This window comes from Camelus ferus, chromosome 15, assembly GCF_009834535.1.
Source record: "Camelus ferus isolate YT-003-E chromosome 15, BCGSAC_Cfer_1.0, whole genome shotgun sequence".
Taxonomy (NCBI): Eukaryota; Metazoa; Chordata; class Mammalia; order Artiodactyla; family Camelidae; genus Camelus; species Camelus ferus.
Window position 1 is genome coordinate 20,095,815 of NC_045710.1, and position 24,474 is coordinate 20,120,288.

At 52.9% G+C, this 24,474-nt stretch overlaps 1 protein-coding gene across 4 annotated transcripts in view; it reads left to right on the forward strand.

Moving 5' to 3' along the window:
- Window positions 1-24,474, forward strand: part of TOGARAM2 (TOG array regulator of axonemal microtubules 2) — a 67,194-nt gene that overhangs the window by 19,684 nt on the left and 23,036 nt on the right. For all 4 annotated transcript variants that reach the window (XM_032497284.1, XM_032497282.1, XM_032497283.1 and 1 more), the window contains 9 exons: window positions 9,082-9,221; window positions 10,143-10,256; window positions 10,752-11,033; window positions 11,706-11,917; window positions 12,713-12,903; window positions 17,605-17,654; window positions 20,529-20,695; window positions 23,242-23,392; window positions 23,619-23,783. In XM_032497284.1, coding sequence (XP_032353175.1) covers window positions 9,194-9,221; window positions 10,143-10,256; window positions 10,752-11,033; window positions 11,706-11,917; window positions 12,713-12,903; window positions 17,605-17,654; window positions 20,529-20,695; window positions 23,242-23,392; window positions 23,619-23,783 — 1,360 coding nt within the window. In that variant the 5' untranslated portion in view covers window positions 9,082-9,193. The remainder of the gene's footprint in view (window positions 1-9,081; window positions 9,222-10,142; window positions 10,257-10,751; window positions 11,034-11,705; window positions 11,918-12,712; window positions 12,904-17,604; window positions 17,655-20,528; window positions 20,696-23,241; window positions 23,393-23,618; window positions 23,784-24,474) is intronic.

The window sequence follows — 24,474 nt, forward strand, 5'->3', positions numbered from 1 at the left end:
GGTTTTCCCCAGGATAGATACCTAGGAGTGGAACTGCTGGGCGTAGGGTTTGCATGTCTCTAACTACATTAGATAAAGCAGCCTCTTTCCCAAGCGCTCGTGCTGACTTGCACCCACCAGCCGCGTGTGTTCTGCATCTCAGTAGCACTTGGCAGTGTCTGCAATCTTAATGTTTGCCAACCTTTGCAGACTGGGGAGCGTCTCATTCTGACTTTAATTTTCATTTCTGTGATTATCAGGAAGACAAGCACCTGCCCTCACCTTTCTTCTTCCCCACTTTCCTTCCATTTTGGTGCCCTCTTTCGCCTGGTCTCTCTCTCTCTCAGCCCCCTCATCCTGCTCAGCTTCCTGACTCCATGTTTCTTTCTGCCCTCCTGCCCCTCTGTCTCTGTCCTCCCATTCTCCTTCCTGGGGGACCAATCACTCATCCATGTTACTTCTCTGTCATTGATCTTTGAGCTGCAGGCCTGGGCTTCAGAGCAGCTGTCTGGAGGACTGAGATTTCCACTTTGTCTCTGCTTTGAAACCTCTGGTTCTTGGCCCAACATGCCCCTCTTTCTGGGCCTTAGATAAAACAAGGACAGAAAAAAGGTGGTCCTCCCACAGAAGCCATCTCAGCTTCCCAGGCAAAACCTGCTGTATGCCCTGGAGAGGCACATGTAAGATTCTAGCTCTTGGTCAAGGAGAGTTGGCTTTTTCCTGGGGCCACTGGGAGGAGGATGGAGCTGGTGTCTGAAGTTTTCTAAGCTTCTTGCAAGGAGACATTTGTCAAGAGCCCTTTCCTGGAATGTGATAGACATTTAGATGCTAGGCATGGTCAAAACAACTTTGCTGAGACTCTGATGGGAAAAGATATTTTATTTCTTCCCAGTCTCTTCTGATTCTCTGGTACCTGTAAGTGTTCACAGACTGCAGCTTGGAGATTGGAGTTCCAGATACTGAGATGGGGGTCTCTGAATAGCCAAACCATGCAGAAAGCATTCTGGGGACAGTGGACCGAGTCACTTCTGGTTCAAGACTCTAGGACCATGCTCAAGCTCTAGGATAACTCATTCCTGATCGTGGGAATCTCAGGGTGGGTGGCAAATCTTAGCCAATGGCTATGTAATTTCAGGCAAGATTTTCCTCGATGGCACCCAGCCCCACCAAGGACCTTAGTCCTCAGGAAGGCACTGTCATGGCTCTGACCGGGCTCTGCAGTGTTGGGTGACCATTTTGGGGAGGTCTTGGTGGGAGTTTGGAGAAGGAGGCTTTCCTCCTAGCCCTGCTCAGGGCCTTGTCAGCTGATGGCCAGTGTGATGCCTGCAGGGATGTGGGCCCTGGGTAGGCACGGCTCTTGATGGTCAGGATGAATCACTCTTTTACCAGCAGGAGGTTAGTTGAGCTTCATGAGCCCTTGCAGCTTGGAATTTAGTGGCAGGGGAAGAAGATAAAGGCGCATCCTGTCCCCACAGTGTGAAACGTTAAATTACTAGCTCAGGTTCTGATCTCTAATTTATATTTGCATCAACATGATACACAAGAGTGGGGGCAGGCTCTGAAGATTTGGGATTTTGTAAATTTAGAGATATGTTACAGACCCTTTGTCACTAGGTCCGTCACTTGCCTAAGGTGCCTTTGTGTGAATTAGAAAAAGAAGCCTCTTTCTCAAGACACTATTTTTGTTCATCAGAGAAGGACTATAATAAATGTCCAAATCTGTAGTGTCTACAGTGTGAATGGTGACCCCTTAATGATGACGCCCTTGTGCAGTGCCCAACCTGAACAGTCAAACAGGGCAGCCCTGCTTCTCTCCTACCTTCAATGTTTTTCCTACACAGCTTAAATAAACCTTTCTCTCCTGCATAGGCTTTCCTATGTCTTTGAGACCAATGATTCTCATGTCAGAATTCCTGGGGGGGGGGTAGCGGGGAGCTGTTTCAAATGTCACAGACCTAGACTTCTTCCTACTATGCTCTCTCTTCCCCTCCCTACTCCACCCATTCCCCCCAAACACACACAGCTTTTACAGATTGAAGACCACATTCCTCCACTGTGTCAGGCACAAAAACCGATGAAAAGCACTGCTTTGGGCTCTTGGCTGTGAGATCCACCCTGTCCCAGGGGGTCACTGAGATGCAGGCATGTCCTGCCCAGCCTGCCTCCTGCTCACCCAAGGAAACGTCTAAAGATATTCGGCTCCACCAGGCAGCACCTCCATGTGGCCACCCAGCCTCAGCCAGTCCTCTTAACTTCTTGACTCAAAGACTTTCAAAAAAGACATTTCCCTTTCCTTGAACATCTGAACCCACACAGTAAAATTGTTGTTAAACAAACAATCACATTAATAGCCACTGTTTACTGAGTACTTGCCAGGGGTCAGGCATGTATGAAGAGCTTTTCCTATTTTACTGAATACTCGCAATAACTGTGTAATAGACAGTGTTATTTCCAGAACAGTTGAATGGAGGCTCAAAGAAGTTTAAGAATGTGCTGTGTGCTGGGAGACATTCAGGGGGTGGACTTTAATTCAGGTCTGTTGACTCCTAAGTGTTCACTGTGAGACACTGTGCTCTGCTGCCTCCGAGAGCAGAGCCTCAGCTCTGATGCTTCTACTGGTCACTCTGTGGCCTTGATCCAGTTACCTCACCTCCATGGGCCTCAGTCTTCTTATCTATGACAAGAGGACAATAATATCTGCCTTGCTGCTCGATCTCAAATGTTAAGTAGCATAATATTTGGCACCACCTAGCCCAGGGCCTGGCACCTGGCAGCATGGACTTAAGAAATGTGAGTTTCCTTCACTTGGTTTCTTCTCAATGAGATCATCTGTAAAGATATGCTTTAATTTTGATTTCTTCATTCATTCATGCTACAAGCAATTCTTGAGAGTTATTACTATGTGCCAGGGACTGTGTTTGGTATTTTGTCTGCATTTCTTTAAATTCCCATGGAATACCAGAAATTAACACAACATTGTAAATCGACTATACTTCAATAAACTTAATTAATTAATCAATTCATCCCCACGGCCCTGTTAGCTGACCTGCACCTGATACTGTCTGGAGGACAGAGGGGTTACAGGAATACTGACCTCCCTGCCCCTGGATGGCAAGGGAGCCAGTAGGTGTGGCTCCAGAGCTGGTTAAGGGGCTCAGGAAAGGAGCAGGTACGAGAGGGGTGCCACTTCATCTGTGTACTGCCTCCTGCTGGCCCATGTGCCAGTCACAGGGGGAGCCAGTGTCAGTGGGGAGGGGGATCCTTGGATGCCTCTGACAGAGGGTCTCGTGGGTGTGGGTATCAGTCTCCTGGTTCAGGATGGAGATGGCTCTTGGGACTACCAGCTCCAGGAGTGGCTGAGTCCTTATCTGGAAGTTGAGAGTTGTTGTGGAAATCAGCCCAGCCCCAAGGTAACAAAGATGGAGGCATCTGGCTGGGGTTAGGGTGAGAAAAGAAATAGATTTTTTTTCCCCTGGAATCAGATACACCATATTCCAGAACTTCCTTGCTCTCATGCTTGGCAGTCTTACCTCCTAGTTCATGGACAGTGTCAAAGCCTTCCGGCCCACTTCTCTGGACTCCCCTAGGCTGCCCACCTCCTGCCCCCGTGACCCCCTGCCTGTGCCCTTCTCCCCTGTCCTGTTAGCTCTGGGATCCTGCACCACCAGTCCCCCTGCCTCCTTCCATGTCTTCAGCCTTTCCCTTCTGGCTCTGCTTCCTCCAGCCACGAGAATGCTCCAGTAGGTCCTATCCTTAAACACAGAGAACAAATAAGCACACAACACCACCTTCCCCACCCTCAGCCCTCCCCAGCTGCCACCTACCACCCCCCCACCTCCTCCCCATCCAGCATTTCTAGAGTGATCTGTTCTCACTGTCTCTACCTCATATGCTCCTCAACAGCACCTTCACGGGGCCTCCGGGTCCCCACATGCAGAAATTGCTGTCACTAACCTGGACGATTCCCCCATGGCCATAGCCAGTGGGCTTTTCTCAGTCCTGACCCCACCCGACCTCTGCCATGTGGACACTTCTGCTCACTCTTTGCTCTCTGTTTTCCTGGTACCCGCTCCCTGGGCTCCCAGACTGCCCCTGCTCTCCCTCTTCTCTCTCGGGGCCAGGTCTTCCCATTGATGACCTCGGCTCCAAGTGGCTTAAGTCATTGGTTACCGGGGGTCTCCTGGGCATGTCTCTGGCCCAGACTTCCCTCTTTGAGTCTCAGACTAGCTGCTTTCTAGATGAATTCACCTGGGGTCCTGGAGGAGCCACACACCAACCTGCCCAAACTAGGACTCATTGTCTCTCCCAGGCAGGCACCTTCTCCTGTGTCACCATCTCAGCAGCTGATGGCACGTTGTCCTGTAGCCTCCACGCCAGAACCCTGGACGCAAGCTGGATTCCCCTCAGCTCCCCTGATCTAATCTCTCTCCCAGTCCTGTTGACTTGGCTCCAATTATTTCCCTGACCTGCCCCATCCCCCCGTATGAACCACTTCTGCCCCGAATCAGACTCTTCTCCCCTCTCTCCAGGATTATTTCTACAACCTCCTGCCCCGCCCACCCAAACCCATCCTCCACCTGATGCTGTGGCCTCGTTCATTGCGGTAACACTAACACCACGAGATACTGATTGCTTGCTAGGGGGCAGGCTCAGCACTCGGTGATTTTTCTATTTTATTCAATGCAATATTGAAGTGGAGTAGGCAATATCTCCATTTTTGCATTTAAAGAAACTGCTGCTCAGAGAAGTTTGGTGACATGTCTGTGGTTACACAGCTCACAGGTGTTGGAATTTAGTCTCATTTACCTTTGTATCTTAGAACCTCACAATATGGTTGAATGAGTGAGTGGATCTCAGACTTTCAGTGATAGACTGAACCCAGGAGGTCAGAGTCCAGTAGGTCACCTAAGAACATCCCAAGTTGTCCCTGGGGGTCTGTGGGATGGGCTATTTCCTGTAGGGGAGGGGAAGGGGGTGTGTATGATGAACAGAGGGGTGGGTGGGTGACTGTTCTCAAGGAGACACCTGGGATACAGGAAGGGTTGTTCTCTTCAGTCTAAACTCTGACAATAAGCTCGTGGCAAATGTTGGTTAAGTACATATATTTTCTGTGCCTAGTCCAGAGGCTGGGCTCATGTCTCTAAGTCTCAGTCCTAAAATTTTGTCAAAAGCTTCCTTCCCTGGGAAGTCCACCCCAGGTCCCCTTTGAGAGATTTGCATGAAAACAAGGGCAGATGATATCATTCCTCTGCTTGAAATCTTAGAGCTCCCCTTGCCTGCCAGACAAGCCCAGACTTGACAGAGCTCTGCACTTCTCTCTGTACTGGCTCTCGCCCGTCTGCCTAGTCTTGGTCCTCCTGCCAAACCTCAAACTCTCAGGTCCTGTCTGTCCTCCACGCCTTTGTCAGTTTCCTCAGCCTGGAATGCCTTTCCCACTTCCCTGCCCACTAGTTCCTGCTTCCTTCCAGGCCGAGCCAGAATGCAGCTTTTCCATGGAAGTTCTCCAGGTGCCAAGTCAGATGGCACTGCCTTCCTCCCTATGCACCCATCCTTGCTCATGACCAGGATGGACCTCACTCTACCAGTCCCTGCACAGCAGGTGTTTCCTGCACAGCATGGACTCACCCTGAGTACCACTGGGGACCGAGGGCCCTCCTAGTTTGGGCTGCTTACCCTTTAGACACATCTGTCTACTCCTTGGGAGGGGTGCCTGTGTCACCTGGGTCTGTCTTGTAGGAATGGAGGGCAGGCCCCTGGTAACTTTGAAGACAGTGTGGCTGTGCATGGGTGTGCATGTGTGTGGATGTGTGGGGGGTGGGGGGAGGAGGAGGGAGAGTTCAGACCTGATGTTAGTGATTATCTACCAGCAGTGGTACTAAATCACTTTTGTACATGATTTCATTTAATCCTAACAAAAGCCTTTGTTCGGACACTTTCAGATGAAGAAACCAAAGCTCAGAGGAATGAAGTAACCTTCCCAAGTTAATTCAAGAGGGCAAGGGTAGGGTTCCAACCCAGCCGTGTCTGACCTCAAAGCAAAGTTCCAGGTGTCCCAAGGTGGACATTCAGGAGCAGACTGGATGGGGGTGTGAGGTGGGAGGGGTGCCCAGATCTGAGGCCGCTCTTCAGAGAGTATTTCAGTGGGTGACCTATTTTGGGTTCAAACACTAGGTTTGGTAACTCTGCCATCTTTCTCCCCTCCCCTTGACATGGCACTATGGTTTCCAGCAGACACATCAGAGCAGACGAGCTCTCTAAAGTACTGGAACCCATGTCCCAGGATTGGGGGCTGATCCTGTCCCTGGCCTCCCTGCTCTGATCCCTCCTACCCCCTCAGAGTCTGGTCCTCCTGCCTGAGGGCTGTTCTTCTGGGAACCAGGCTCTGCCCAGCTCCCCAGGAAGCACGATGGACCCAGAGTGGGGCACTGGCTCCCTGTGGGCTGTGCAAGGCACAGGGTAGTTGGGATTTTGACCTTGGGGTTGACATTCATTCCTGGGACAGTCCCAGTGTTCCTTTCCCTTCCACTTGAAACCTGAGTCCCTTCTGTCGCCTTTCTTCATTCCTGTGGTGCTGGTCACCATGGACCCTCTTAAGCCATAGCTTTACTGGAAGGAGTGGACAACAGTCAGTTATCTCTGGCTACCCCATTCCCTGAGCAGGGAAACTGAGGAAGAGGGTGGAGGAGCCAACCATCTTGGGTGATCCAGAACATCTGGGGGTGAGGATGGAATCCTGTTAGCCCTTCAGGTCAAGGACCGGCTGTTCCAATAGGGGACAGTCACTCCTTGGTGCCCAGGACAGTGTGGGGTCAAACGGGGGTGCAATGAATTGTGCCTCAGGTGTCAGCACTATGTACTGTCCATGCCAAACCCAAAGCTTTGTCCACATTTGGAATGGGATTTCTGATTATGGTTTTTATAGTTTGGACCTAGATCTTTAAGTTCCCACCAGGTCCCGGGGACATGCCACCCACTGCTGTCACACAAGATACAAGACATGGTTGTTTGTCCTACATGGCTATGGCTACCTCCTCTTGGGCAGGCACTGGGGAGGTCCTGTGTGTAGCCCCTGAGGGCCTGAGGGGTCAAAGGTGTGGACACAGGTGGGAGAGGCCTGAAAGGGACTCTGCCTGTGGCTTGGCTGGGCAAGCTATGGAGTGGATCCAGGTTTCCCTTCTGTACCACTGGTGTCCCTCAGGGCATGGAGTGATGCAGCCAGTGTCTGTCTCCTGACGAAGCTGTGGAGAGTGGGGTGGGGGTGGTCTTGCTCAGAAGGTGCCACTGACCCTCATGCTATCTGTGCTCTCAAGCAGCCCCACATCTTCTCTTTAGCCTCCTGGAGGTGATCCCTTTGGGGAAACTGAGGCAGCAATACCACTTTGACAGCCGACGGTGAGAAACAGGGCTGGGATCTTCTTAGAAAGAGAATCTGAACTATAGCCCAGTGGTTCTCAATCCTGTTTGAACATAAATATCACTCAGGAGTTTAGAAACAGAACAAAACAAAAATCCCCAAACAGATCCCTGTGGCCTGCTCCCTAGAAGACGCTACTTCAGTAAGGGGCCCGGGCCGAGGCCTGGGAATCTGTCATTTTAATCAGTTCCCAGACAATTCTGATCTGCAGCTGAGGCTGAGAATAAGGCCTGTAGCTAAAGATTGTTTTTCCAGGTGTAATTCGCTTAGAAAGTCTACGTTCAGTTCGAAACGGGGAAGCAGGGGTCTGTGGGCCTGCAGCTCTTGCTGCCCCTGAAGCCTGGACTCCAGCGTTGTTTGCTTTAATTCAGCCATGGAAGGTCTGTCCTGCTGAACTTTGCTGGAAGCAGCCGCCTTGCCAGTCTCTTGAGTCTCCTTCCCGGCTTGGTGGGGCAAGGGGTGGAGTGTTGGGACCTGTTGGGTAGACTCTTCCTTCACATTGCTCGGGAGAAGTGTCGTGTCCCTCGGCTATTCCTGGCTGCTCGTAGCTACCAAGTGGCCAAATCCTTATCCCAGTAGTGAGCAGACAGAGCTGCCTTCTCCCTGGCTAAGGTCGTTGTCAGTGTGACCAGGCAAAGGCTGGGCTGGGGCTGGGCTGGGGCTGGGCTGGCTGGGCTGGGCTGGAACCTCTGTTTGGCCAGAAGGGTTGCTAGGAGCTGCTCTGCCTTCTGGGCCTGGGTGGGGACGTGGTGGGCTGGCTTTCAGATAGAAGGCAGGTTTTCTCAGTTCCTGAGTTGGGATTTATTGCTTGGCCAAAGGAAGTTGTTACTGCCTCCTGCCCTGTCCCCAGCTGATATCTCTCAAGTAGAAACTGGGAGATTTGGGAGATGCGGCCTTTACCTCTGATGTTATCACTGATCAGCTTGGTGGTCCACCTCCCTACCTGTCAGGGTGAAAATGAGTCACTGTTATCTCAGCAGAGAATTTATGAAGTTGTGTGAAGTCACAGAGTCTGTGGTGGGGCCCTGTCACATGGAAAAAGAATGAAGTGAGGGTCAAGGGCAGGAGCTGATGATGACCCCAGAGTTTTAAGGGAGGCTGGGAAGGGGCTTGGAGTGCTCAAGCGGTTGGCTGCAGGACAAGGAAATAGCTGAGAGAGTCTGAGGTCGGCTTGGTCGACAAAGTGAGAATGAAGGCTGGGAACTTCATGCAGACGGAGAGCGGTGCGTTTGAGAGAAAACTAGGGAGCGGTCTCTGGGGAGACCCCACCACACACTGAGTGAGAAGCTGGGTCACAAGCTTGACACTCAACAGGAGCTTCCAGGGCAGCTGGCAGAGTCATGAGGGAAACAGAAATTTGTGGGGAAACAAAGCGTCAGATAAACGTGATGAACTCCACCTTCCCCAGCACCCTAAGGTGTCCATGCCAAAGCCAAAGCCGTGAGCGAAGCCGGGTTCGCAGGTTTCGCGGACACTCTGGGCGATGAGCTCTGCCTGTAGTCACACGGCCTTGGTCCCCGGAGGCTCTGAAGTGCCTGAGAGGGCCCAGATGTTAGACAAGTGTCCTTCAGTCTAGTGGCAGCTCTCCTCACTACAAGAATGCTTTAGCTCCTGCTGGGCTTCCTGCGAAGTGGTTCAAAAAGTGCTCGGTATTTGTACTGACTTCTCTCTGCCTCTCCCCATCACAGGTCCCCGGATGTTACACGTTGGGGCCATCTGGATGCCCAAAGATTGTACTCACAGCCCAGAAAGTAGCTGCTGCCTCTGGAAAGCCTCCCAGACGCCTTCTCCACCCAGGGCATGGGCACCCGTGATGCTGTCCCCCCTGGTAAGGGCCACCAAGGGAAGTCAGGGGGCTTAGGGTCTTCCTTGGATACTCCCAGGGGCTGCACTCTGCCTGGGAAATGTAGCCAGGCAGCCAGCCTTTTTGCCTGGGCCCAGCGCTCCGTGGGCTGACACTGGATCCCCTGCTCGGCCTCCTGTCAGGGTGGGGAAGGGCTCCCTGGCCTGGTTCTGGTCTCCTTGGCCTGAGCTTTGCCTCCACTGTCTGAGCTGGTGGGCTGACAGAGTAGCTGACTGTAGTGTTCGGTGTGTTCCGTGGTGGAAGGATGAGGATGGGCAGAGGATGCAGGGCTGGGGCCTCAGGGAGGGCTGGGTGTCCCCATTGCCTCAGCTGACAGGGCAGGAGAGTGGGAACAGAGGGGCCGGTTCTGTATCAGGAGACAGGGTTCCAGGCCTGGTGCTGCCGCGGGGAGCCGGCTGTGTGAGCCTCAGTTTCCTCTGGAGAGTGAGGGGATCAGGAGGTCCTGGCCCAGATGGAATGGGTGTCTGTGAGGTGGAGGGCCTCTTGTCCCTGAAGGGACTGGAGCAGTGGCCCAGCAGCCCTTTGGGAGGAAGGTGGAGAACATGGAATGCCAGAGCAATTCAGGAAATGGTCCTTGTGCTTATGGCAGAGCCCCGGGGGCTCTGATATATGACTGTGAAAATACCTGCACAGTTTAGTGCTACACCGGATCCTGCCTGACGTTAGATACTTGTAAGGAAGTGGAAGGTGCTGAAGGCTTAAGAAAAATCTAGAAGTCTAGATTTTTCTGGGCTTTGGTGCCCTGGCCTATTGGGGTTGGGGTGGCAAGCCCCCATCTGAGGGCCAGGCTCCGGTTTGTGGGCCAGGCTGCCTGGGGTAGTCTGTTCCCCAGTCCTGGCCCCAGTGGACTCTAAGGTGCTGCTCTCCCTCTGCTTCTGTCCCCAGCCAAGGTTCTGGCGCCAGTGGCCGTGTACTGTGGGAGTGTCCCCCGAACCAGTGCTGGGCCCCGTGCACTCCTGGGTGGAACCAGCAACTCCAGCCTGAACACTTCTGGAGAAGGTGAGACTGGGGGACTGAGCCTGGTGACCTGGTCACATCAGATGGCCTTCGAGTGCCTGGGGCAGCCTCTCTGGAGATTTTGGGCAGAGAATGAGCGGTTCCACCTGGCAGCTGCTCAGCTCAGGGCCAGAAATCGCAGAGCAGAGCTTGGGCCTGTTCCTGGAGGGAGAAGAGGAGTGTATTCAGAAGCCTGGCTGTGTCCTCAGGATACCAGCAGGTGTTATTTTTCACTGTGGTCCCTGCTGAAAATGCTCTTTGGTTTTAGGTGGGTCCTTTCAATTCTGTGTCCTGGGGGATGGAAGTGTATGGAGGGGGACCCGCAGGAACAGGGACTGGGGCTCTCCTAGGAACCCAGGGAGAGCCCTGTGAGCCCCAGGAAGGCAGGTCCTGCTGTCCCTCGAGTTGGGGCCTGGGGGTGGGGGGTGTCCAGCATCCAGGGCAGTCAGGGCAAGTGGATTCCTCTAGCAGAACAGCTCTTGCTTTTGTCTGCCTCAGCCTCCCTCCAGCCAACGCCAAGCACTCCGCTGGAGAAGCCATCGCAACCCTTGAGTGGAAATGGCAACCTTGGCAGCCTCAAGCTGGATGCTCCCCTGAAGGGCTGGCCAGTCAGGAATGGCCACCCCAGGAACCTTGGGGCTCTGTCTCAAGGCCCCTACCCCCTGGTGCCACTCCCCTTGCTGGAGTCGGAAGCCAACAGTGTGGCCCGGGACACCACCCAGATCAAGGACAAGCTCAAGAAAAGGAGGCTCTCGGAGGGCTTGGCAAGATCTTCCCGAGGTGAGCCCTGCCCGCCTGCCACTCTCCCACCCCAAGGTCAGGGACACCAAGCCACCTGCGTTGTGAGGATCAGCAGGTGTACAGCTGACAACTGGGGTCCATTCAGGGCTGTTCAAGGGCACCCACCAAGTGCCCTCTCTCTGCACCCTCTACCTGCTCCCTGGAATGCCATCTCCCACCTGGGCCTCTGCAGTAGCCCCCTACCAACCTCCCCCACCAACCCCCACTCGCCTCCTTGTAGACTTCACAGCAAGAGGGGTTCTTTCTGGACACAAATCTGATCATATTCTTCCTCCCTTCCCACCAGCTATCCTTAAAACCACTGGGTTTTAAGATAAACCCAGTGGTTTTCAGATGGACACAGGACTAGAACCCGATGTCCTCACTCCTAATCCAGTACCGATTTTGTTTCCCTTTCTACCCAACCTGCCTCTGAATTTTAAACTGGTGACTTTGATTGACATTTTCCACCACATTTTACAGGAATGGGAAAGAACACTCAGCACCGTCTGCTGGCACAGTCTAGTGGTGGGGGTGGTGCTGGGGGCAGATCTGCCCTTACCTCCCTCTTCCCCCTCTCCCCAGGACATAAGGCCCCGTTGCCAGCATCTCAATTAATCCCACTCCCCGCACTCCTGCGGCTAACTTACTCCCCATCCCTACCCCATTCAGCCTCTCTGGAGCCCGGGGGAGGCCCCAGAGGAGTGCCCCTGAGGACTGCCATCCCCCGGGCCACCTCTCAGAGGCTGCTGAGGTTGCCCAGGCCGATGCCTCCCATCCAGAGCATACCCACCACCCCGGAGGCCAGCGGAGCCAAGGAGAAGAGCCTGGACCCACCCAGGAGCTGTCAGGGTCCCCAGGAGCTAAAACCCGGTGCCCAGGAGGTAAGGTGATTTGACTACCCTGAGTCTTGTCTCTCTGTCCTTTTGTCTTTCTTTCTGTCCTTTACCAACCCCTGTTCCCGAGCCCTGAGCTGCTTTGGAGGTGTCTCGGCCGAGCAGCATTCAGCGGGGCCGGGAGCCCTCATCTCGCCCCACCCCGCCACAGCATCAAGCCTCTGTCACTGGCCTGGGAGCAGCCCCAGAGGTGCTGGGCCTACTTTTCCTGAACAGGGCTGTGTGACCACCTGTCCTACCTTTGGTGGTTCCCAAGCCTCTCTGGTCTGAATGTTCCAGAATTCCTCATGCTTCCAACTCTCCCTGTTTTCAGTAAGGGAGTGTGGCTGAGGGGAAAGAATGCTGGGCTGGGACTCAGGAGATTTGAGCTCTGGTTTCCACTCTGCCCTTCACTGGCTGTGTGACCTTGGGAAGGTCACTCCCCTCTCTGGGCCCCAGTTTGCACTAAAAAGAGGAGATTGGACCAGATGTTTTTTAGGATCCCTTTCAGCTCTGATGTTCTAGGATTTTCTGAAATGAGAAGAACAGAAAAACAAATAATAATAACAGCAAAAGGGGTTGGAGTAGGAATGAGGGGACCACTTCTTGCCTGAAATGGAAAGGAAACAATGAACCAGGGTCCCCAGAGTTGTGTGGCTGGAAAGAGAGACCAGAGGACACTTGCTAGCACTACTGCCCAGGTGGCTCCTGATAGAAGGGACCGCTCTGTGAGAGGGGCCTGGGAGGTGAGCATCCAGGCTGGAATGTTTCATGGACCAGATTCTCCCCTACGTCCACTCCTAGGTGCAGATATCCCAGCAATACCTGCACTGCAACGACGAGAAGATGCACAAGTCTCTGGGGGGCATCGTAACCCCGCCCATCCCAAAGGCTGGGGTGTCCGCCAGGACCTCCTCCTGCATGCCTGGCTCCCTTCCCAGCCTCTTGACTCCAGGCCAGGACTTCCTCACCAGCCTGAGGGCACCCCCTACACGGTAAGCAGCCCTAAGTCTAAACTACCTAGTGATCCTCTCTCCTCTATCCCCCAATATCTGCTTGGACTCCCCATGATAGGGCCTCCACATCAGGGCAGATCTCTGAGGGCCGGTTGTGTGGAGGGCAGGGTCCCCCACCATGAGCCTCAGACCTGGGGCAGTCACAGCTCTGATCCTTGCCTCCAGCAAGCGGGGTGTATGGGCTTAAATAATGCCTTCGCCTCTACCTCTACCCATGTCCTGATGTGTATGGTTTGCTGCAGTGATGGATAAAATACAAATTATTTTAAAGCTCTATTGAATTTTGGCAGCTCTTTGTGATGATGCATTTTCTTAATCAATGGATACTAAAAAGACAAGCATTATCATGTCTGTGTTTGGTGGGAGAGAAGTAGTCCACAAAACTTTTGGACTTAAGAGGGTGCTTCATACCCCCCAAAAGGTTGGAAACCAGGGTGGAAGAGCTCTGTGTTGGAATAAATCAGGACTTATGGCTTGTAAGTGGGACAGACGGTGCTCTCCACATGGCCAAGAAGTCTCTGTGGTCAGTCCAGATGGATGTTGGAGTGAGTGTGGGCTGGGGTCTCTCTTTGGGGTCTGCTGTACCCATTTCTCTCAAGCTTCTTCCTGCATCTCCCACGCTGCCTCCCCTTCTGTCGGACACATGTCCACATCTTCCCCCATGCCCGATAGAGCGTGGGAACCCGTCTGTGGACCTGTTCCTGGACTTGAGCTCTCGGCTCCATTTTGGTGGGCAGCCTCCTCACAGTGGCCTGCTCCACGGACCTTCGCCTGCTCACCATGGACACTTCCTCCTCCTTTCCTGCTCAGACACCTGCCTCTTCCTTCCCCGAGAGTTCTTGGTGGCTATCATGACTCTCTGGCCCCAAATAAGTGACCTTTCCTCCAATCCCACTGCTCTTGACTTTTTTGTATCATTTGAGCTGTCGATGCTCTTGAATGCTCCTCTTTCCTCACCTTCCTGACTTTAAACCTGCTTCTAGACAGTCTCCCCTGCTCCTTCTTTCATCATTTAAAAAATTTATTCCTGGGCCCTTAACCCCCATCTCCTTTTTATCCCCTGGGATCTCATCTGTGCAGGTGGCTTCCAAAATCACATGGGATGGGTGACTTCCGTATCCCCTGTTCTACTCTGAGGTCTCCCCAGAGTCAAGCACCGTGCTTCCCTCCTCCTGTTGAGCATCCCCAGGGTCCACTTGGCTGATGCAGATCCAATGTCAGAGGCAGGGAGGGAGGATGTGCCACCATTGGGGCATCACGGACAGAGCACCTCCTGTTTCTCCACACTGCCTCCATCCCACCATCTCCTGATTTCCACCGAGGTGCAGGCATTCTCTTTGATCTTCCAGTTTCAGCATCATCTTCAACTCTTGCACCGATTGCCTCTGTTCCTAACAGATTGCCACATCCCATCAGGTCTTTCTTAAACAACAAGAGAAAATACAAAAGCTACCACCCCTTTCTTGCCCCTGCCTTTCCTCTCAGTTTGCACTTCCTGGCTCCCACTTGACTACCCCCCATATCTCCTAACCCGTCTCCTTGCAGCCCTGGGCTCCCCATCCTAACATTCTGTCTTCATCCACACTCTGACTGCACCTCTTCCATGCACCTCGCCTTTGTTGACTTCTTGGTGGCAGCATCTTAAAGACGAGTCTCCTTGGTCGGACATTCAGGGTGTCCCAGCCACTTCCTCAGCTGCTCTGCAGGAAACTTCCCACCCTCTAGACCCCGCTATGACAAGCCCTCACCTCCTCCATCCCTGCAGTCCCAACATGAGCCTTTCATCCTTGGCCCACCGATCAGTTCCTGCATTTCTCAAGCCCGGGCCCCACTTCCACCCTCGCTCTAAGGTCTTTCCTGGCCTCCTCGGTGTGGCAGGGAAGGGAAGAGCCTTCTCAGCACGAACCACATGGCATCCAGCCCGTGCACTGCCTGACCACCTCCCCCCCGATTTGTTCAACTTTCCTTTCTATTCTTTAACTTGGAGCACTACAGAGCAGGTGCCATGTCTCGAAATCTCTGTGGTTCTTGTGGTGCCAAACTTGGTACCTGCCATGGATTATTCACACGATAAGTATCTGCCCATTTGCTGTCTGGTTGTGACATGGATTTGTCTCCATTGACTGTGAGGCTGGTGAATGGTTGGGAAGGAGCCTCCATTACCCTTTCATCCATCCATCCATCCATCCATCCATGCACCCAATCATCCATTCATACATTCACTTACACACTTGAAAGATGTTAAGTACCAACTCTATGCCAGGCATTGTGCTGGGTGCTATGAAAGCAAAGCCAAACAAAACAGTCCCTATGTTCTAGGAGCTCACAGGAGAGATTTACTAGTAAACCACTGACTCAGAATCCAGGAAGTTAAGTGCCCCTTATCCTGGGGAGCATGGTGGAAAATGATTTCAATCAGGGTGGGAAGACTTATTGGAGGAGGTGAGGCCTGAGCTGAGTTCTAAAGCCTGAGGGAGAGCGTGTGAGATGGAGAAGAGGGAGACAGCTGAAGAAGGAGTGGTGCTAGGAGTTTTCCAGCAGCATGTTTGTGTGTGACACGCGTCGGAGGTGAGGAGGACTGAAGGGCCAGGTACTGAATTGAGCAGTATGCGCTTTATCCCGAAGCAATGAGATGGCTTTTCGGTGTGGAAGTGACGTTGGACCTGATTTAGGAAGGTCACTTTGGCAACAACAAAGTGTCATGCACTGTGCTCACTGAGTCAGGGGCGGCTGCAGGAATGGGGAGAGGGGGCAGCAGGGCAGAGGCAGTGGTCCGTGGTGGTCAGCATGTGGAGGGCCTCAACAGGTGAAGGAGGGTGACTGGCTGGATGTGAGATGAGGGGCTGGGGAGCTGAGGACCGTGCAAGTTACTGGCTTCAACCACTGGATGGATGGGGTGCCCTTCACGGAGACAGGGAATTGGGAGGAGAGGCAGGGGCTGGGGCACTGGTGAGGCCACTCAGGGCTGGGTCCAGCTGGTGCTGCCCAGGCACACTGGTAGGTGCTTAGGTGTCTGGTGCAGGGAGAGGCCTCTTGCTGGAGACAGAGCTTTGTTGTTCCCGCCCCTCTCGTGGGGCCTGGGGAAGGACCCCAGGTGATGGTGGGGATTTGTGGGTTCAGCAGGGGGAGGAGGGGATGGAAAGCAGAGGCTCTGGTGGGTATGGGCGGCCTTGGCCTCTGTCCATTCTGTTGGTGGGTCTCTAGGGAAGGGAAGGAGAGAGGTCTGCAGCTTTATGGAGGCAGAACCACGTGCTCTGAGGCCACATCCTCTGCCCAGAGAAGGAGGAAAAGTAGCCTCCAGCTTGAGGCCAAAGGGGTGAAGCTGTGGGCCAGGAGCGGGATGTGGCCGGGCGTGGGGAAGGAAGCAGCACCAGGGTTTTCGGTGCCCTGTGCTCCCCTCAGGCAGCAGGGGGCAACCACAGGGACATCCCAGCTCCATTTCTGCCCCCTAATCCTGTCAGGGCAGCTGGGCAGTGGTGGGTTCCAACGGCAAAGAGCTGGAGGATGGGCTCCCTAAGTTGGGTGCCCTGGGGTGTCTGCCTACTGTCTCCAAACCATACAAGCCCTCCATGTGGGTCCAGATCCAAGAGGTCGTGCTGGTTCCAGGGAGCAACTCTGGGTCCTGGCTGGTCATTGAAGCTCTGCCCACCCAGTAGAACTCGGGGCCCCCGACCTCCATAGTCCCCTCGGATAGAGGTTCCCTGGATCTGGGCAGGCACCCAAGTGGGCTCTCCTACTTCCTGTCCTGTGACCATCCTGGCCTGGGTCATTCTGCTGTGTGAATCCTCTGAGGCCAGAGCACAGAATGTTGTGTCGCAGTCCTTTCGTTGTGACTTGTTACCCTGTCAGTCCCCCAGGGGGTTCTGATGTCTATGCATTTCCCAACAAGAAGAGAAAATCCACGTTGGATAATGTGTAACTGGTATAACTGGTCTTCACAGGACCGTCAGCTCCAAGAAGGCAGGGACTTCCATCTGTCTTATTGATGCTCTATTCCCAGTGTCCACAACAGTGCTCGGCACATAGTTAGCAGGTCTTCAATAAATATCTGTTGAATGAGTAAATGGTGCTGCCTATTTTAAAAATTACAGTAAAAACCAGTGCCGGGAATGCCCCATCTTCTCTTTGTGTGCTGAGTTTCAAACTGAACCTCTGTTACAAAACATGGTAATTTCCCATCAGCAGCAAAGAGGGTCAATCCCTCTAGACCCTGGGGAGCCAAGGGGTGGGGATTACTGAGCTCTCCTGGAGTAGGGACAGTTTGAGGACTTGAATTCAGTCTGCGCTGAGCTGGGAGGAGATTTACCCTCATCTTCTGCAGCCGCTCTCCGGCAGGGGACGTGCCCTCTTTTAGACTAAGCAGTTTCCATGGGAGGCTGGCTTCCTGGGGAATTGCTGGGCTGCGCAGCCGGGAAGTGAGGCTCAGAGCTGAGTCTGGACACCGAGTCTGGCCTGGTCTGGCCTGCCTGGTCAGCCTGCCCTTGAATTTGCAGAAGAAGCTCCATCTCCTGCTGCTTTGAATCCCTGGCCAAGAGCCTCTTTACAGGGCCACTCACAGCGCCCTCTGCTGTGTCCCCTCTCTTGGCCGTTGCCCCACTTTGGAGCTACCCTGGGCTCCTCACAGCAGCAGCTCTTGCTTGCCGTTTCTCATGGTGCTTGTTTCTCTCCTATTCTTTTAAGATTGATTCGGGAGAGGAGTGGGCCTCGGGAGAAGACCCCCAAATCTCTAGGTATGTACTCTCCATTCACACAGTCATTTGTTATTTGACGCTTTGGTTCCTGGGCTGAATCATTGGATCAGAATTAGGGTTATTCCTACACTGTTGGTGGGAATGTAGTTTGGTGAAGCCACTATGGAAAACAGTATGGAAATTCCTTAAAAAACTAAAAATAACTACCATATGATCCAGCAGTCCCACTCCTGGGTATACATTTGGAGAAAACTCTAATTCAAAAAGATGCTTACTTGCCAATGTTCACAGCAGCATTATTTACAATAGCCAAGGCATGAAAGCAACCTAAGTGCCCACTGACAGGTGCCCACCGACAGGTGTCCACCAGCAGATGACTGATGAAGAAGATGTGGTGTGTATGTGTGTGTGTGTATGTGTGTATGTATAAAGGAAAGATCTAATTTGGGGGTATGGATAATAAGTATCTGGAATAATCCCCATTTATTGCCTTTTGTCCCTGTTTGAATGACAAGTTATATGGTCACCCTCTTTTGAACATTTTTTCCAGTTTTATGTGAAATTTCAGACTCTTGGGTTTTGTAGGACACACAGTTTACCTTGATGTTCTGTATTTTGTTGTTTGAATGAATAAAATGTAGAGCTCCAAGAAAAACAAAGAATCAGCACTAGAGGAGACCTCTCAGACTCAAGTCTTTCATTTCACACACGGGGAAACAGAAGTCACCCTGGTGCCACAGAGGGGAGCCCCTGCTCTGTGCCAGGTGTGTTGAGGTGCACCAGCGCATGTCACTTCCCAGTGACCCAGCTGAGAGAGAAGGCGCTGTCCATATTTGACCGAGGAAGGGATGCAGTGAGGTTCATGGAGCTGGACCTTACCCCTGGCCTCAGGGCTCGGAAGGCAGCCTTGCCACATTTGCGTGCAGGTCCGCACGGCTCCAAGGCTGGACCTTCTGACACATTGTGCGGCTGCCCCTGCACTGTTTTAAGCAAATAGAGATTTCCTCTCCAGACAGAGTGAGAAATTAAACCTCATCCCCACAGATGCCTTAGTCAGCCAATCCCAGGAGGTTTCAGTGTCAGGGGAAGAGAGCCCTGCGCTGGAAGTGAGGCAGATGGCCAGTGGGACACAAGGCCCAGAGAGGCTCTCCAGCCTGATGCCCTGACTCTGTGGAGAGGATGGAAGGTCAGGTGAGGGGACCTGGGCAGAGTACCCTGAGCCTCGGCCGCAGACTGTGGGGGTTGGAGGCAGCTGCCCTGTGACTGGCGGGAGGGGGTGGCCTCTTGTCCAGCTTCCTGACAGATCACTCTGTAATCAGCGCAGCAGGTGGGTCGGTTGGCCAGGGGTAGGCTGTTACCCAAGAGGCCCCAGGGTCAGGATGCTCAGCTGGGCCGGACAGGCAGACCTGGCACAGAAACCTCTGTGGCGGCTGCACCTCCCCACCTCCCTGGCCAGGCTGTGGCGGGGTGAGCTGGGGCAGTCTGGTGTGACCCACACTGGCACTGAGCACCCCTTACGAGCTAACTCTGAGGGTGCTGGGGTGAGGGCTCAGACAGGACACCCCAGCCTATAACTACTCCCTTGTCTGTCTCATCAGCTTGCTGCTTGAGAACTAGGCCCCAAGGAGGCAGGGGCCAGGCTGCTAAGACAAGACTTCCTAGCGTGTCTCTTGGAGGTATAGGTGAGAAGGGGGGCATACAAAATGGCAGAGTCCTTAAGGGGCTCTCTGAGCCTCCAACTGGCGGCTGGGGACAGTGTTGCCCAATGTGTGCATCACATCTGGCACATACTAGGGGCTCACGTGGTGTTGCCTGAAGCCAAGGGCTTCCCCCAATCTCATGGCATTTCCGCAGTCCTTGCCCCAATCACTTGGTGTCTGGATGCCTGTGCCCTCGGCCCTGCCTTACTTCTGGGCGGATGGAGACTTGGCCCCTCCTTCTCCTTGGCCCTGGATCCTTCTCCCAGGAGGGCTCTTTGGCAGAAGGCATGGGCCGGGCAGAGATCCTGGGTGACCCAGGAGCCCTGCTGGATGCCCAGACTCAACACTCTCTTTCCAGCCTCAGGCAGCCCCAGATGGTGGCCCCCATCCCAAAGGACCCCAGATTTGCAAGTTCACCCTAGGACAGTGAATTCCAAACTTTGTGAGCAGGAGAACCTGGTTAATGAACCAGGTTAATGAACCTACCCCCACACTGCCTCTATTATAAGAAATGTATTCTTAAATCCATTAATTGGGAAAATATAGGATGACAAAGAGATACTATGGATTTGATGTCTGGAAATGAATTTGTGTTTTACCAACTGTAAGAGCATCTCAAATTCACTGGGACTCAGCTTTCCCGTCTGTAAAATGAGAGCATTGGTCTAGAGTTAGTTCACTGGTCTCTTTGTACTGTGTCATGGTCTCAGAAAGGTGCATGGTGGTTTATAATGGTCAGTGGGCTCAGTTTACTTTTTGTCTTCCTGAAGTTCACACCTCCCAGGTAAGATAGACTTATATTCTCAGGAAATATCTTAAACCTCTTAGATAACAGATCTGCTTCTGTTTCCTGCCTCTTCTCCTCCCTCCCTCCCCTGTCTTAGAGTAAGGTGTGTGATAATTGTTGGATGGATGGATGGATGGATGGAAGGATGGATGGATGGATGGATGGAAGGATGGATGGATGGATTAAAGAAGGAGGGTGTTGGTCCTAGGGCAGCCTGTTCTATAACTGTGAATGCTGCTCTGTAGAGTAAATTTAACCTGTGTCTTTCTCCATTAGGAAGCTTTGGGCAGAAGAACCAAGGGTGGAGGGCTTAGGCAGTAAAATGTTATACCAGTCACAGAGTCATAGAACCTCAGGATCAAAGGGATGGCAGCTGCTCCAGGGTTCTGGGTGTCTTCAGCTCCATTCTTGTTCTCGACTCCTCAGAGCCAAAACCTTTGGTCACACCTGTCAGAGACAGGCCTGCTGCCCCTGAGAGGCCTGCCCTGCCTTCATCTCAGTGTGCTCCTACGCTGACAGCCTTCTCCTTCAGCCATGCCAAAGAAGCCCACCCCTTACTAAAAGAAGAAGACCAGAAGGAGAGTAGCACTAAGGTACCTGGAAAGCGAGGGGAGGAGGAAGCTGGGGTCAAAGTGGACCACTGGCTGAATGCACACATGTTTCTGAAATACGTGAGTGTGGGACCAGCTTGAGGGAAGCAAGGAAGAGCCCCAAGGCAGCTGCCCCTAATACTTGAGGCTAGAACCTGTAGATGGGTTTGGGGTGAAGGCTGAAGAAAAGAAGAGAAACAGGGGAGGAGGAAAAGGATGGGGATGAGAAGGACTAGGTGAAGGGAAGAATATAGCAGGGAGCAGAGGGGTGGGGATGAGGGAGGAGGGGAGGCAGAGAGAGGTCACACATGGTTCAGAAGGAAGCAGGATGTGGGGAGAGCACAGAGGGGCTTAGGTGAACCAAGCTGAGTAATTTGAACCAGCACCCAAGATAGCAACCCAGAGGCAGCTGACTCAGAGGCAGATCAGCCAAAGGCTGTGCTTGATGGGCTGACAAATACCTTGCACTTCTGAGGTGACCTTGATCCAGATGATTCACCCCGATCCTAGACTGGATGAACTGAATAAAACTTGGAGAGTGACTTTTATGGGGACCTGTGTTCATTCTTTGCAACAGAGATATGAGTGTAACAAACGTATCTTGAAAGCCTGCTCTGTGCATGTACTCTGTTAGGACCGGGATCCAGTGATGCTGATGAGGACCAGGCTCCACATCAGCCCACCCCAGCGAGGGTGACAGACCATGAGACAAAGGAGACGTAACTCAGGGCCATGAAATGATCTCATCCCCCACCCCACCTTAGCCACTCTCTCCCATGATCATACCACAGACCTGGGCTCTGCAGATAACTTCCCCCCACCATCATCTCAACCTCAAGCATACCATTCACTCAACACCTCCTATTGTTCTAGTTTAATCCATCTGATATCCCAACTCCAGCCCTTGTTCCTTCTGCATCAATAGTGTTCTCCTTGAAATTGGATCATTCTCACTAGCATCTTAGCTTTCTGTTACTTCTCTCATCTTAAGAAAATTAAACCAAACCAAAGCAAAAATAATTCCTTGTCTCTCCCCCCATTCTCTCCTGAGTCCAGGCCAGTGGGGCTTAGTCCTCACAGACCCACTGAAACTGTCCCCGTTGAGGCACCAATGGCCATGACCTTCCCACATGCAGCACATCTCAGTGTTCTTCTGACTCGACTCATCGCCAGCTTTTGTGGCTCATCCTTCTTGAATTCCCCACCAACGGATGGAGATGAGAGATGGCTTCTTTCTTGCTTCTCTGACTGCATCAAAGTTAGCTCCTTTCCCAGCCTTCTTCGCTGGCTCCTCTGTGTCTTCTTGATCTCTACGTGCTGGAGACCCCAGAGCTTGGACCTCCAGCCTCCTGTCTGTTTATACTGACCCCCATGACCTGGTCCAGTCCACGGCATGAAGCACCGCCTCTATGCTGAGCTCTCCCATATTTCCCTCTCCAGCCCAGACCTTCCCAGATCTCTAGTAGCAGTTAAATTATGTGACCATATTTGTACAGGATGGATGCTCAACATCTCCATTAGGTATCTAATTATACTTCAGACTTACTTCATCCAAAACTCCACTGTTGAAATTCATGCCACCAAACCTCCTCTTTCCCCAGAGTCCCCTTTCCATGAATAGCAGTAAAAGTCAACTCCAGCCTTCCAGCAGCTCTGGCCAAAAAGCTTGGGTCCACCCCTGCCTCCTGTCTTTCTCTCTCATCCCACACCTCACATATCAGGCAAAGCCATGGGCTCTACTTTTGAAACATGTCCAGAATCTGGCTGTTCTACCATCCTTATTCCTGTTATCCTGGTCCAAATCCTACCATGTGGGAACTCTTGGTTCGGTTTTGACAATTTTTTGTGAGTCTTAAATTATTTCAAAATGAAAAGTTATAAAAAAACAACAATACTTAGAGAATCCCCCTAGCCAGCCAAAGAAAACAAAGGAGTCAGATCATACCACTCTTCTGCTCAAAACTTCCAGTGGCTTGCTGTGTCCTCCAGAGGAAAACCCCAAGGCATGGACCACAGGGTCCAGCCCACTGTGGCTCCTGCGCCCCCCCCCCCCAAACCCTGCCACCTATGACCTGTGTCCTATCTCTCCTGTGACTCACGGTGCCCCGGCTGTGCCATCCTCAGGGTTCCCAGCCAATGCCCAGCACACTCCAGCCCCAGGGCCTTTGCATTCACCGCTCCCTCTGTTTAGAATACATCTCCCCTAGGAACCTGCAAGCCTGCTCCTCACTGCATTCATGTCTCTGCTTCAATTTCATGGCCTTGGGGAGTCCCTCTGGGCCTCCCTACCTGAAACAGAAGCCTTGTCATCCTGTATCCCTTACTTCCCTTCTGGTGCGTGTTGCCTGTCATTAGAGGCTGATCTGTTTGCTGTCATCTCCCCACTCCACACATCTCTCTGGGAGCAAGGCCTCGGACCTTTTTCTCACTCAGAACAGCGATGGGCACACAGGGGCCCCTCACTCTCCTGGTGATTGAATAACTGAAGCAGGTATAGAAAGTACAATTGGGTCCCCACAGTGATGGAGTCTGCCTTGACCCTGTGCCAGACCCAGGTCACCATCTCCAAGTCTGCCCAGGAGAAGATGCGGCTGAAGCAGATGAAGGAGATGGAGTTGTTCTGGATGGAGAAGGACCCAGAGAAGGAGAGGGAGCTGGCTTCCCAGAGCCTGGGCTCCCGGAGAACCTCAATGAAGGAAGGTATTAGGAGATGGGATGGATCCCTCAGGCTGGGGAGACCTCTTGGTCAACACCTTGGCTAAAAGGGAGGCTCCCCACACCTCCCTGCCTCTCTGTCCTTAGACGGGACAGGGAGCCATGTCTGATCTCTCATAGCCCAGTGATGGGCCCGTTTCCAAAGGGAGACACTGGGGCTAGCAGGGCAGACAGGACTGGCTCCGTGCTACGACTTTTTCTGCCTCCACAGGCCTCCTTCCCCTCCGGGGCAGCAGGACCCTGTCTGTGCCCACCGGGCTGAGCAGCCCATGCAGAAACAACATGGGCGTCATCCTGAGGAAACGGGCCAACCGGGCCTCCCTGCCCAGCATCCCTGTCAGCAAACAGGAGCCCAGCTTTGCCCGCCACGCTTCAGGTGGGTGGGGCACATGCCCCTCTTGCTGTGCTGTCTCAGGATGCTTTGGGGGATAAAGGTGACCCCTGCTTCTGCCACTGCCCATGTTAGAGTAGGGGGCAGACTGGGTGGCCACCTTGCCAGAGAGAGGAACAGTAAAGTGTCTGTGGGCCAGGCTGGGCTCTCAGGGCATTGTAATGGGAATTGTGGACGGCGTGACAGGTGTGCCCAGCCTGCATGGCGTGTCCTAGAGGACTCACCTGTGCACCAGGACCACGGTGCTGGGAAACAGCCTCCATGGAGGTAGCTGGAAACACTGGGAAATGGAAAAGAGGGTTCCAGGAAGACCTTGCATGTTGCCTCATAATGTCAGGGCTGGACAGGGCTGGTTACAGACTGGGATCCAAGGACCTTAAGGTCCTATGGGACACTCAGGAAGTTGCCAAGGGACAAAGGGGAGGCTCTATCCCCATTCTACTAGAAGAATGTCTATTTGGCCTCACCTTTTTGCATACAGGACATCCATGTGATGTTTCATTTGAATAGATTTTGCAACTAAAGAACATCTGAAAACAACCAACCTGGTTCAGAGTTTCTTTAAGTATAGGATGTGATAGGACATTGATGGTAGATAGAGCATCATCTTCATACTAGAAATAATAGTGTCGTACCTCCCTTTTCCATTTTCTTTCTATCCTTTTGATTCCACCAA